The 13,245-nt window shown below is 40.1% G+C and overlaps 1 protein-coding gene across 1 annotated transcript in view; it reads right to left on the bottom strand.

Annotated features, from left to right (window-relative positions):
• Positions 1–1,204: 1,204 nt before the first annotated feature.
• Positions 1,205–13,245, bottom strand: part of DCBLD2 (discoidin, CUB and LCCL domain containing 2) — a 42,290-nt gene continuing 30,249 nt past the window's right edge. The window contains exons 8-15 of the mRNA XM_019611868.2: positions 13,104–13,242; positions 11,862–11,986; positions 9,075–9,222; positions 8,656–8,829; positions 7,637–7,730; positions 7,212–7,261; positions 5,503–5,640; positions 1,205–4,465 (exon numbers count right to left, since the gene is read on the bottom strand). Coding sequence (XP_019467413.1) covers positions 4,023–4,465; positions 5,503–5,640; positions 7,212–7,261; positions 7,637–7,730; positions 8,656–8,829; positions 9,075–9,222; positions 11,862–11,986; positions 13,104–13,242 — 1,311 coding nt within the window. The 3' untranslated portion in view covers positions 1,205–4,022. The remainder of the gene's footprint in view (positions 4,466–5,502; positions 5,641–7,211; positions 7,262–7,636; positions 7,731–8,655; positions 8,830–9,074; positions 9,223–11,861; positions 11,987–13,103; positions 13,243–13,245) is intronic.

Below are 13,245 nucleotides of genomic sequence, written 5' to 3'. Positions count from 1 at the left end.
TTTTTCCTGGTCACTTTCTTGATAGTATATTTCATGTGACAGTCCGCTCGAGTTTTAAAATAGTTCACATCTTCTCCTTTCATTAAGGAGCATCCCAGTGGATTGTCCAGCTTTCCTTTACATTAAGATCACAATGGTAGAGCAGAGAGAACTGCTACAAGTGAGAGTTTGGATCTGTTTACCAGCTTGCTACAGCATCGGCCATGCCCTCACAAAACGAGTTTTTCCACCCCTCAATTCCTTTCACAAGCAATTCCTCCTGTGCAAGAAGAACTAATTCCTCTACTAATGATATGTGAAGTGGGCAATGGCCCTACCAGGGATACAATAGGGAAAAAAAAAGAGAAAAACTGGTAAGAAAGTAATCCATAGTGAGGGAGACAGTACAGGATGAATCTGAAAAGTTGTTTTGTTTTTTTTCCTTTGAGGGAAACCAAGTAATTACTGGTGCAAGAATTGCAACTGTTAATTGGTGATATTTTAAAAATACTGTTGAGGCTTTTTGTGTGTGCTGCAAGATTAGAGAATTCTCACCTGAGCAAGTATTTTCTTCCCTACATCCTATGTTTACTGTGACTAGAGAAAGACATTGTTTTAGTCTGGAACTTGACTGCAGATTTTCACTTTTTTCTTCAATTGCATAGTGGCAGTGTTGGACTCTGTGACTTTAACCAAGACAAAGATTTAAAAAAAAAAAAAAAAAGTTTAGGAATCACATAATTTATTTTGTGTTGAGTTTGTATTTAGATAGATTGCAATTCCAGTTCTCTGGCCATAGAGTTGTTTGCGTGGTCATTCCAGGTGCGTTGAGCACACAGACAGCTGTATGGCTGAAAGCTGTTCCAGGTTTCTGCCAGTTAAATGTGAATGAAGGCTGGACTTCCTCTCCCAGTTTCACATGCAGTGCTGTCCTTGCATGTGGGGCCAAACAGCGTTTCTTTCCCTTTCACCACTGGCGCTTACAACTCAGCATGCAGAAAACTGACACCAGTTTTGAGGTTTTCAGATCAGCAGCAACCTCGGGCCCCAACAGAGCTCAGGTAAGAGCCAGAGCTGGCTGCTACGGGTGGTGATGTGGTGGGGAGTTCCTCCCAGTGCTGTTGTGGTGCCAGTGCCATGTGGCTGTGGGGGCAGGGCCTAGCCCCACAGGGATTACAAACTAGCAGTGATGTGGAGATGAAAGTAAAGGTTGTTAAACACAAACTGAGCATAATAGGTATGTACAATTTATTTAAAATACTTTTTAACATACATTAAAAAACCTCACTATTTATACAGTCTAATTTCTAGCAACATATACAGATACTGAGCAACTACGCTACATGCTGAGGTAAGAACATAATCAAGCCAAAGAAGGCTGAAATACATTTTATATCCATATAGCTTCACATGTAAAAATGCGACCCATTAATTGTACCTCTGCTTGCATTGTACATGGGAGAACATCACTCTTAGGTCTGTCACACAATTTACATTTGGGAGTTGATGTTTAACAGTTTGTAGCATACACTTTAAACCCAACTATGAGAAATTCCAACTTACAGTGTAAATGTTGAAATCAGTGAGCAAAGCACGAGGCCATTTTCTTTCATAAAGAGGACCTAACTCCATTCTTAACTACAACAGATCATGCTGCTCAGATAATGAAACTGCATCGTGGCTGCTTGAACAAAACCCGCTCTCTTACACTGTAGCCTTAGCCTACAGTTATACCCACTGTTACACTATACCTGGCCTACAAGAAAACAAAATACAGATTTCCAACACTGTTAATTAATGTTACCGAATTACTTAAACAAATCCATGTGATCCATGCAAATATTTTTGTTTCAAAGACTAAAAGTTCAAAAGTTTCTTCAAGGGAATTGGAATAGGTATGTCACACCTTGGTGCAACCAACCAACCTTCCAACCCTTTCAAATAAAATGCCATAATGTCAAAGTTATAACTGCTGCTGTGGGGCAAGAGCACGTACCTGCCTGTTTAAGGAGGGCACAGAGGACTGTGACCTAGCTTTATCAAACAGAAGAAGTTGCAATTACATCAAAAATACAACTTATATGCAGGAAATTCCTTTCCACAGCTAGGCCTTCTATACCACCCTTTGATGCCTACTCAGATTTAAGCTCAGGCTCCCAATTCTCATGATCAAAACAATATAGAGTTGAGTTTTAAGGCAGCAGAGCGTAGGTGACAACGTTCTAGGCAGTGAATAGACCACGAGAAATGCTGGTTCACAGAGTTATATAAAGCCTCTCTGCAAAAAGACTCAAGTGCTCAGTCAGGGCGCTGTTCTGAACAAGCATGCAGTAGCTGTTCTCTTGTACATGACTTTGGCTCTGATGGGGATGGGAGCCACCTCGTGTCGGGCCCACGGGCAACACCAAAGCTGACAAATTATGTTACAGAAGCAAACAGTAACCATTACAGTCCATAAAACTGGGCTAATGTGTAGCTAGGGATTTTCACATTTATAAATTAATTCAGCATCCTCCCACCAGTGCTGTTACAATAAAAATAAAGCTATTTAAGAATTCCTTTCTACTGCTTAAGATAAAAAGCTGTGCTTTGTTTCTAACAAGATTAAAGAGAAAAAAAAAAGTGGCAAATATGACATCCAAATGGTTCTTGTTCTGTGATTACCGAGATAAAACTAGTCTACCCAATCGGAAGAAGACTGACTGCCATGTTTCATTGCAGAGAAAACTGGAACATTCAAAAGATAAAAATTCAATTAAATGCTTCTAAAATGACACTCTTTGGGACAGCAATTGTTCTCAGTAAAAAGCATCAAAGATTCCAAGATCTTTAATAAGAACAATCATAAGAAAAGCCCTAGGACCAAAGATTTCCAATTGTGCTAAAAGTACCATACGTGCTAAATGCATGTATTAACACAAACTATGCACCGTTAGAATATTTGTGTGCTTCTTCAAGCACTCACAAAAGTATGTACATATCTTTCTTTGAATATGGTCACCTCTTAACCTACAACAATAGATACTGCTGTGGGAGAAGGAGCATCTCAGTCACTTTGAATGCCTGCGTGCTTCTTGCAGAAGTTTAACTGAAGGCAGACACCAGTCAGAGCAGCCTTTACTCAGCAGGGAATAAGTGAAAGCAGTTGCAAGGTAATTTGCTTGTAAGACTTCAGACTGTACCTGCTGTATCCCTACCAGGACACAAAGGCTGAGCGGCTTAAGACATAAGGCAGAAAAGAAAATGGGTTGTACAGACAGCAAATTCTAGTTTCAGAAGGCTAACAAAAATGATAGGAAACTTCTAAGGAACACGTTGCTCATGATTCCCAGTCCTGTGAACAGAAGTCAAAATAATTTATAATCATGATCATTTTTATGTCATGAAGTTAATGGAATTTCCAAAGTTCAAGGCTGTACACACATTTTATAGAGTAAAATGAATTTTGCAGTACCTATGTATCGTAGAACAATAGAATTGTTTCATCACTCATCTGGTCCATCTCCCTGCAATGAATAGGAGCACCTACAGCTCGATCAGGTTGCTCAGAGCCCCTCTAACCTGACCTTAAATGTCACCAGAGATGGGGCATCCACCATCCGCTCTCTGGCAATTCATGCCAGTGCCTACAGATTTTTGAAGTTTTGTTTGTGGATTATTATTTTTCCCCAGAAATAGTACCGTTAGCGAAAAAATTACCATCTTTCATACTTTCAACAGTTGTTTCTCCAAATTCATCATTCACATCTATGACTTTCTGAAGCTAATCTTGAAGAGACCTTCTATCATGCCTGAAAGATAACTGTACAGTAGTGAAAAAAAAAAAAACCAACAGAGCTCATGGTTTTAAATGCAGCTTAAGAAAAAGGCAGAATGACTGGTTTCCCAGATTTCCAATAATACATCTTTTGGCTCAACACTGTATTACTTAACAGTTATCAAAACAGTGTGATTAAAAAAATGAATCCGTCAGCTTTACGAAACTGGCTTTTAAAAACAAGCCATGTTTGCCATCGTCCTACCTTATATACCTCATATATAAGCTAACTTGGTTCATCTTTACTGCTGATGGAATGGGCTGTGCTCTGCGGTACCTGGTACACCAACTCGTCAGCAGTGGCTGGCCCCAGCTGTCCCTTTGGTGTGTCATACAGTGCCTGTGCTGAGGACACGCTGTCTGTCCTGGACAAGAGCTTATTGTAAGTTCCCACCAGTGAAGGAGCTTGATTCCCTGCTGCTTTGAAGGTGGAAATAGAAGGAACGCCAAGAGGTGTGCTGGGATGACTGGACATGTCCATGACTATTGGAGTTGCATATTCTGGTCCAGTTATAGGCAGTGGTTCAGCATAGGCATGATAAACTTCTTGTATAGGTGAATTGTAAGGGTCCAAATCAGCATAACTTGCTTCTTTTCCTTCCTCTGGTTTGAAGGTTGATCTCTGATGAAGTGAGCCGACAATGCCGCTGACCAGAGGCTGAGCATACTCTGTATTACAAACCCCATCAAAACAAAATAAAAATGCACTTACTGGATATTTTTCTCACAGCAGCAACACATTCAACACATCCTGTCAACAACATCATGAAAAGTATTATCCTGGATCAAAGTACTGGTTGGTTTTTGTCTGTCGTATCGAGGTGCTTTGTGGGGGAAAAAAAAGTAATCTTCGCCCAACAGATAGAGCATAAGCTATGCAACAGCACCTGCTAGCTCAGGTTTATCATCCTTCCCTTGTGAGCTACTATTTCCCATGCTGAATATCTGCTCAAAACTAAGTGTTTTGAAACGTACTTCCCTGAAAGCTTAAAAGTGAATGGAATTATCCTGTCTGGTACTGGATAAGAAGTGGTCCTCGGCATGGAGGGTTTGTCCTCTGAGACTGGGAGCCAGCACACAGCCAGCTGAGATACTGCAGTTTGACAGATAATCTGAGAAACAAAAGCTCACCCCAAATCAGCCCAACACCCAAAAAGAGAACATCATTACTTCTGCATGCTGTAAAGCTGTAATTCCTGTACATCTGCAAACTTCAGCTGTCATCACAGAGCCAAAGGCAGTCAGCCATATTCTCTAATGGCCAGTTTACCATAAAGGGTGCAAGCTATTATGAGTAACTGATTATCCAGACCAAAAATATGGCTTAATCAGACTGTCAGTGTAGGGAACCAAATACCACGTATCAGATTTATGCATAATGTGCAAAGTTATTTTCAATGCATGTAAACACAGCTAAAGAAACTGCACTCTTTATGGCATTAAAAATGAGCAGCTTTCAGTTACTGCTGTAACCTGCGGGAGTGTCTGCCCCCAGCACATCACCAGTCAATTAATGCACACTTTCATGGGATTCACTCAGAGAACAGATCTGAAAAAGTCTGCGTTTTAATGTGTGTTTATCAGCACATTCATTTCTATTCATTTTCCCCCAAGTAAACATGAAATAATTAAATGCAGTCACATTTCTGCCATTTTTTGGCATTTATATATATATCACATATCCTGTGAAAACAACAAAAAAGTACCTGCAGATTCTGTCTGCAGCATTGTTGGAACTTCTCTTGGTCTGAGGCGACCAATTTCACTGCTGCTGTAGCGAACAGGAGTTTCTTCATGTTCTGCTGATTTGGTAGGGAGAAACTGCTTCATTCCTTTCCACCACCCTTCACACAGTTAAAAAAAAATAAAAATGAAAAGCACAGATACTAATTAATTGTTAAGCTATTAAAATGTCATATGTCATGAGTTAACTGTCTGCCCCCACTGCAGTCATTAGGTTCTGCTGCAGCGCTGGGGCAGTGCAACGACTTCCCCCCATGTGTCCCTTCATCACAGTGCTGCTCCTACCCAGCACACATATAAGCTGGCAGAATGCAACACAGAAAGTGCTACAGAGTCTTACTTTGTAAGGGGACCGACTTATAAATCAAGTATTTCCACAACACTGTAACCCAGGAGTATGTGAATTAATGGGCTGTTAATATTTCTCATTCATTTTGTTTAAAAGAAGCTAGTTGGTGAATATTTCCAAAGCTCAGTATTTTTTAACTTCGGAAAGGCTGATAAGGAGTGACTGTGGTCATGAACGTTCTCAGGAGAGAAGGCTGCCTTTGCTACAGTCATTCCATCCCTCTCGCTGAGTAACCAAAGCCATTCTGGTTATGCTGTCCATGAATGCATTTTATTTTAGCCGTAAGAAATCATCTTGTAGGCAAAGAAGCCCAAGAACGAGCAGACTTAAAACCACAGAACAGTGTTAAAGTACGAGGAAGCCTGTGGGGAGAGCCCAAACAGAGGTCCCACAGAAAACTGCAGCAACATTTTTGTAATATTGCATTCTGCCCGATTTCAGTACTCCTTTTAAAACAGACTCATGCACTGAACATTTAAACTTATACCAGCATGAAAAAAATATAGTGTATCCATCATAAGCATTTAAATACAGGAGACTTTGACACTTAACATTCTAAAGCAACTATGCTGTGACCTGTCAAAGAACAGACACATAATAAAGAAAAATAAATTCATTAACAGGTTTCTTTTCTAATGAACAAGGCTATATATAAGACTGCCAGAGAACAAAGACAGGGATGTGGCTATTCTGTAGCATAAGGTCAGAAAAATGAAGCATAGTTAGTCATGCAGACAGTGAAAGCTACGCTCTGCACCAGCTCTTTATGCTGCAGCACCAGAGTTTGTGGGACTCCTTCAAAGAGCTGCTCTGTGGAATTGTCTGACCTGAAGTTAATGAGGCACAAGAATGGGAAGGCAGAAAACATACCAGGGAATACAAGGGGATTCTTGGGATACGAGTAATCCCACATTGTTACAAGGACAATGGAGAAGAAGAAACTTGACAGGCTCCGTATACCAAGATGAAATGTTTTTTTTCCAGCACAAAAGAAGTACCAGAAATAAAAGACTATTACATTTACCAAAAGTTTCCTCATGAATGATTTTTCCCCTCTTCATGCAATTAAGAGGCTCTAAACTTGTTTTACTTAAAAAAGAAGACTGACGCTGTAAGCTGGAACTGGAGATATTTTCCACGTCTTATGAAGATGCAGAGAACAAAAAAGCCAAGTCTCATAAGCAAGCAAGTTCTGTGCTCCCTGTCCCTCCATCTCCGCCAGTCAGCACTACAGAAGCTTCTGCTGGTGGAAAACATTACTACAGTTTGAAAGCATTACGCTAAGAACGCCAAGTAAAGGATTTCATAAGATCATGTTGTTACCTGCACGATCCCAGTAAGGTAGATCATACGTGCCCTCAGTTTTTTTCTTGCTGTGAGAAAAGGACAGAGTATTTTAGCCAGTCTGCCTACCAGAAGTGCATCCGTGCTCAGCAACCGTCACCTTGGCTGTAACTGCTTCTCAAGCTTACAGCCCCAAGCCCCAGCAACCCGGCCTGCTGCTACCAGTCTGCTGCTACTGGAGAAATCAGTTTTCAGAAAAAGCACTTGAAAGGAAACTATTTACAGAAAGCACTTCCGTTGTGCTTGCTCTTCAAATGAACATTTTCTCATAAAGAGAAGACTGAAAAAAAGCCCTTCCAGAAGTGCGGATCGTGTAGTTCCCATAGCAACACATGCAGAGTGCTTCATTCCCACACACCAGACCGACATTCTACTGAAGTACTTCCATTAATCCATTCATTTACCGGTTTCTCCAATGCCACGCACAAACTAAGATAAGAATCAGAGTAGTGAAGACCATCACCAGCACTGGAACCAGAACTGCTGCCAATGCCACATCTGAAAGCCATTAAATTAAGTGGTGTCAGACAGAAGTGCTTCTCATAAATCAGTTCTTATTTTGAAAATTACTTGGGTAAAGCATGTAGTTTTCAGATACAGCATCTATCACACTGGGTCCCCCTGCTAAGCTACCCTGCTGGATGCTCACACAGTTTAAACAGCAATTATTGTCTTCTCTCTTTTACATGTACACACAGCATTTCTGAAAGCTTTTCCAAGAATAAATAGCTTTGTTTCACTACAAATACATTGTTCTCATAGAAAAATGGCATTTTATCATTAACATGGAATGTCAAGAGCCCGGGAGTATGCAACCACTGAAGTCTGAACCTCTTATAAGAAGTAAATAGCACAATATCCTAACAATCACTACTTGTCTATCTGGGTTTACATGTGACATGAGAGCATGTTCTGTCCGCTGCTTCCCAAAGGACACTTCACCAATGCCTACATTTGCAATGATCTTGCTCTCTTTCTGATAACTTCTTCAATAAACAACATGATGACACCGGGTGTATTTCAAATTTCATGCCAATGGGACTGATTAACTGAAGACTTCTATATCTAAGTGTCTTGTCCTAAGAAATTATCAGATTAAATGATAAAGTGGTTACTTCTAACTTGAAGGGAAGTCAAGTTACAACTTCTCCTTTTGAGAAAAGCTCATTAAGTAATTAAAAGTTAAACTCATTTTGAACATAATATTTACATCCCTTAGAACACTGGTTTTGTTTCCACATGCTGTATGCAACTGAGTGTTTTTAACATCTGAATCTTTAATATATTGGCAAGTATTAAAAAGATTGATGTTTTATTACAGTATATAAAAACTGACAAGCAAAATTAAACTCAGAAAGCATATTTAATATATTGCAAAGTACTGTAAGCAGTTCCCAAATTTCTACTGCTCAAGCATGGATACCTTTGGTTACGCTTGGAGTCACTGTGGTGTTTTTTATTTCAGGTGTGAAAGTTGTTTTATCTGTCTGCAACGAAGTCTTCACTGAGTGGATGAAGTCCTCACTGATGTCATCAACCTTGTTGGTGTTGTCCTGAGGCGGCGGGGGAGGCAGCAGCGAGATTTTAGGAGCACGGACTTTAAGAGAAAAGTATTTAGAAATGAGGTTGGCATTTTTGTTTGTTTGTTTAAGTGCTAGCTTTACATGTTTCCTCGTCACGAAAAGAGCTGGAACAGTTTGTTATAAAACTTCTGTTCATTTTATATAATGAAGAAAAAAAGCTATGAATCAGTAACATGAAAGCAAGTGACTAGTGTCTCTTGAAACACTTTTTCAATTATTCTGTTTACACACAGAATGGGAAAGTTTTCAGTTGCCTTACCTATACTGAACTGACATCCTAGCAATTCTACTTTCATTGCAATTTTCTGGTGCCATTTTAAGGGGTTAATCCTAACAAATCGTGCAATAATAGGTGGGATGAAATTATTGCGAACTTCCTGGTACAATTCAGTGTTCCCTTGAAATACCTAGGAAAGAAAAAAGAAGAAGAAAAAAGATAAATACTATGTTACACAAATCTAATACTACGAGTAATTAAAACCAATTTTGATATTTCACACAGCAAAAATAAGCCGTAGGGAATGGTAAGAATATTTCATACCCAGAACAGTGCTGCTGCCTGACCATCCCCGCTCACCCTGCCTCCTGCTGAAGAAAAGAACGGTGTGTGTGTGCAGCCCAATGGGAACACTGGCTTTGTTCCTGCATGCAGTGTGTGACTGATGGTTGGTACCTCCTCCAAACAGAGGTACTGTGCAACAGTGTACTGATGTGACCCAGGCAATCCCTCTTGCTACACAAATGCTGAGTTTGTATGGCAATAAAAATAATTTTAACTCAGTTCTTTCTAGGTGTTTCGCACTTGCTCTTCAAATACAGCAAGCAGCTGTGATAACGTGAAAGTAAGTATTATCAGAGTCTTCACACTGCGTAACAGCTGAAGAATGGTCTGTCCTGTGAATGGATATGGCATTTATTAGGAAGAATTAAAGAAGTCTAGCATGTAATCACACTGTCCTCTAGTGGTTGCTGTCTATAATGACTTGGCTGCAAGCAAAATAAAACAATTCACATTAAGAACTCGAAATCTCTGGGTCAAAAACTCTTCAATAATAGAAGCAAGCAGAAATTGCCTAAAGAATGAGCTAAAGCTGATCCTTAACTGCTGGGTCTCATACACAAAGAACTCATCAAATCTGCAACACATCACAAAAGAGGGGACAGTAACAGAGCAATGTGTATTTTCAAAGCATTGATGCTGATGCTTCAAGATGCCTCAGATGTAATTCAGAAGTCAGTCATGGCACTTACTAGCACAAACCTGAAAAATAAATGCTATGGAGATGTAGGATTTTTCTGCTCACTCACATACTAGGTAAACACAATCCAAATTGTACAGAAGCACCAAGGTGCGTTGGTGTTTTGTATAGCACATCCAAAAATTGCAGGATAAATGGCTGCAACATCCAGCAGGTCTGAAAGAAAAGCATTATTCCAGGACAGGAGGCTGGCCTTTCAAAAGCCAGAACCAAGAAAATCTCACAGCGGCCTTTAAGCAGCATCTTAGCTCCCTGACCTCCATAACATGCCTATCCCTGCTCTTCAGAGACACACAACCCCCATTACTACTGCTATTTAAACTTTAGTTTTGGTTTGTCCTTACTTAGTCAGTGATTGTCTTCATGTTTGAAAGCACCAACTGATCAAACAAATGCATCAATTTAGTTAAGAACAGAAAAAGGTTTGCCTGGTGTTGTGCCAGCACCCCTTGCTAAGAGAAGGCCCGTGCTCAGTTTGGTACCCCAGCAACAAAGGCACACTGGAGATGAGAGAAATCAACACCTCTGTGTCTATGATTCTCTCAACACTGACAGTCTTCACTTCTGGTTTCAGAAGTTGAGCATGTAAGAATGAAGGCAACAAAAATCATTAGTGTCAGATATAATCATCAAATGGTTTAAGTTGGAATGGACCTTTAAGATCATCTCGTTCCAACTCCCTGCTAAAGGCAGGGACACCTCCCTCTAGACCAGGCTGCTCAGAGCCCCATCCAGCCTGACCCTGAATGCTTCCAGGGACTGGGGCATTCACAATCTCTCTGGTCAACTTGTTCCAATGTCTCACCACCCTCACAAGCATTTCTTTTTTTTTAATTTTTTTATATAAAGATGCTAGAAGGACTTTTCTTGAACACTAATGCACCTCTATAAGCTCTTTTCATAGAGGACCACAAAAAGTCTTGGAGTCTTGGAAAACTTTCTAGTCTCCTGAACAGAATTTTCAGACATCAAAAAAAACACAAAACAAAACAGGGAACTGCAACTCCTGAATCTGTCTGGTATACAGCTAAATAAAAATCAGAGGGAGAAAACTGCACACATATACATCCAGAAGTAAAGCTGTACCAAATGGGATTATGCCAGACAAAGGGAAAATCTGTTATATTCTGAAGCCTCAATATCAGTCCCTTTTTTTGTGCTAAGTATTTTCTTTCACAGCTGGCACTTTGAGTATGTTTGACTATTTGCACACTGTACCTAAAGATATAAAAAAGCGCAGAAAGATCTGTTAACCTGTAGCTTCAAGCTTCACATTTTGCTTTGCTTCAAGAACTTGCAAGGAAAAGAAGCAGCTCAATTAGCAAGAGCCAAACATGTAGCCTCCATCTACACAGCTAGCTGAGATTGTATTTTACAGTCAGAGAAGGGCATTCAAAAAACAGCAATGGATTTTTAAATTTTAGTTATTTATTGAGCCCTTTGTACTAGAAATCTGATAGCTCATGTGTAGGCTCAAGGAGATGGACCAGTCTCTACAGTAAAATCACAGCAATCCAAAAAAGTTTCCCACTGTGATTGTGTTCAGTGCTTGGAAACCTCTTAATTTAACAAACAAGATACTTCCACCTTTCACTTCAGCATCAGGAGGACTGAAAATAAAACAAGACAGATAGAATCATTCAGTTTAGCATTTGAAATCCTTTCCAGTTCTCCAGAGTCTGAAAAGTTAAATTAAGAAAACAACAAAAACCAACTGGTCAAGCTGGTCATACTTACAACTGCACAATCTCCACAGAATATTCCCAGAAAGTATATGGTATTTTTACCTTATCTTTATCAATGCCAGGTTCTCTGTACACTGTCCACTTTTGTGCATCATCACTGTATAGAATTCTGTAGGCTGAGACATAATAGTAGTACTCTGCTAAGGTTGATCCAGTAGTTATAATACCTGTGAAAATGAAGGTGTCCAGTTATACAAAAACTGCTACCAATTTGTAAAAAAATGTATCAGCTTCTTAATCCAGAGTTTCATAATTAGAATTTCCACTGCTCCAGTTACACTTACAAAGGTATCAGGATTTGAAACTCCTACAGTAACTAAAATTTCATTTTACTTATTTTTTTATGTCTTAATCTACACTTCTCCCTCATTTCTTGATAAAAATGGCCTATCCACGTGCCAAGGTTTCATCTCTCTTCCTTGCTTTTGTACTGCCAAGCTAAAAGCTTCCTAAAGCAGTCACCACGATGCTGTGGGGAGACTCCCCCAGGAAAGTGTTTTTGCAGAAGGTTATTAGCACAAGAATGAGAGGACCAATGTAAAATCCAAATAGTCTCCAGGGAGGTAGGACTGAGGTAAATCTGAGATGTTTAATGACAGGAAACCCAGGTGCTGATACATAGCAGGCTATGCAGCTGCATTCACAGAGACCAACTCATGCACTTGAGAGCGAGACAAACCCAAACTGATCAAAGGGGATGTCTTGGGAAAGTCTTAAAGCCCAGGATTCTAAAAGGCACTTTATTTTTGACTTACGTCAAATTGCAAACACGCCCTCCAACAACAATGATTACCTCTGAACACACAACCCTGAATTGCAGTTCAAGCACCACTGCATGCAGGGCAATTGAAGGGGAGGCTGCCAGCTGCTTACTGCAGAGCATGGCAGCTACTTCCACCTCTGCTGCTGGATTTGCTATGCCTGTAGAGGGCAGCAGGGGAAACCTGGAAACCTAATATCCCATATTGGAGGTACCAGTGGTCTGAGCTGCCTGGATATGAACTTGGACCCTTAATATAACCGCAGGAACAGGCAAGTATCGAAGATCCGATATAAACACAGGAAACACTTGAACAAATTCTGATCAAGGAGGTTTTTTCTACTATGAAACTCCACGTGTTCATCTTTAGGCTCTTTGGTGCATTTGCTAGAACAAAGAACCAAACTTGTTGTAATGGTAATTAAATAACATCTAGATTTTACCTGAGACTAAACTCTGGAAGAAAAGATTTTAGTGACCAAACTTTCTGAAGGCTGCTTAAAAGCCAAATCCATTTAACTTACCTGTAATTCTCTTGTCTTTATTCAAGTCTATCTGCAGCCACTGACGTTCATCACTGTCCAAAGCAGCCCAAGGAGGCCCATGCCTTTTGAGTCTGGCATTTTCAGGTTTCCAAGTGTTCACTCGTCCTGTTTGGTCAGGCCA

The sequence above is a fragment of the Meleagris gallopavo genome, chromosome 1 (assembly GCF_000146605.3).
Source record: "Meleagris gallopavo isolate NT-WF06-2002-E0010 breed Aviagen turkey brand Nicholas breeding stock chromosome 1, Turkey_5.1, whole genome shotgun sequence".
Lineage (NCBI taxonomy): Eukaryota > Metazoa > Chordata > Aves > Galliformes > Phasianidae > Meleagris > Meleagris gallopavo.
Note: the sequence above shows the minus strand (reverse complement) of the source record. Positions and strands in the feature narration are given on the sequence as shown.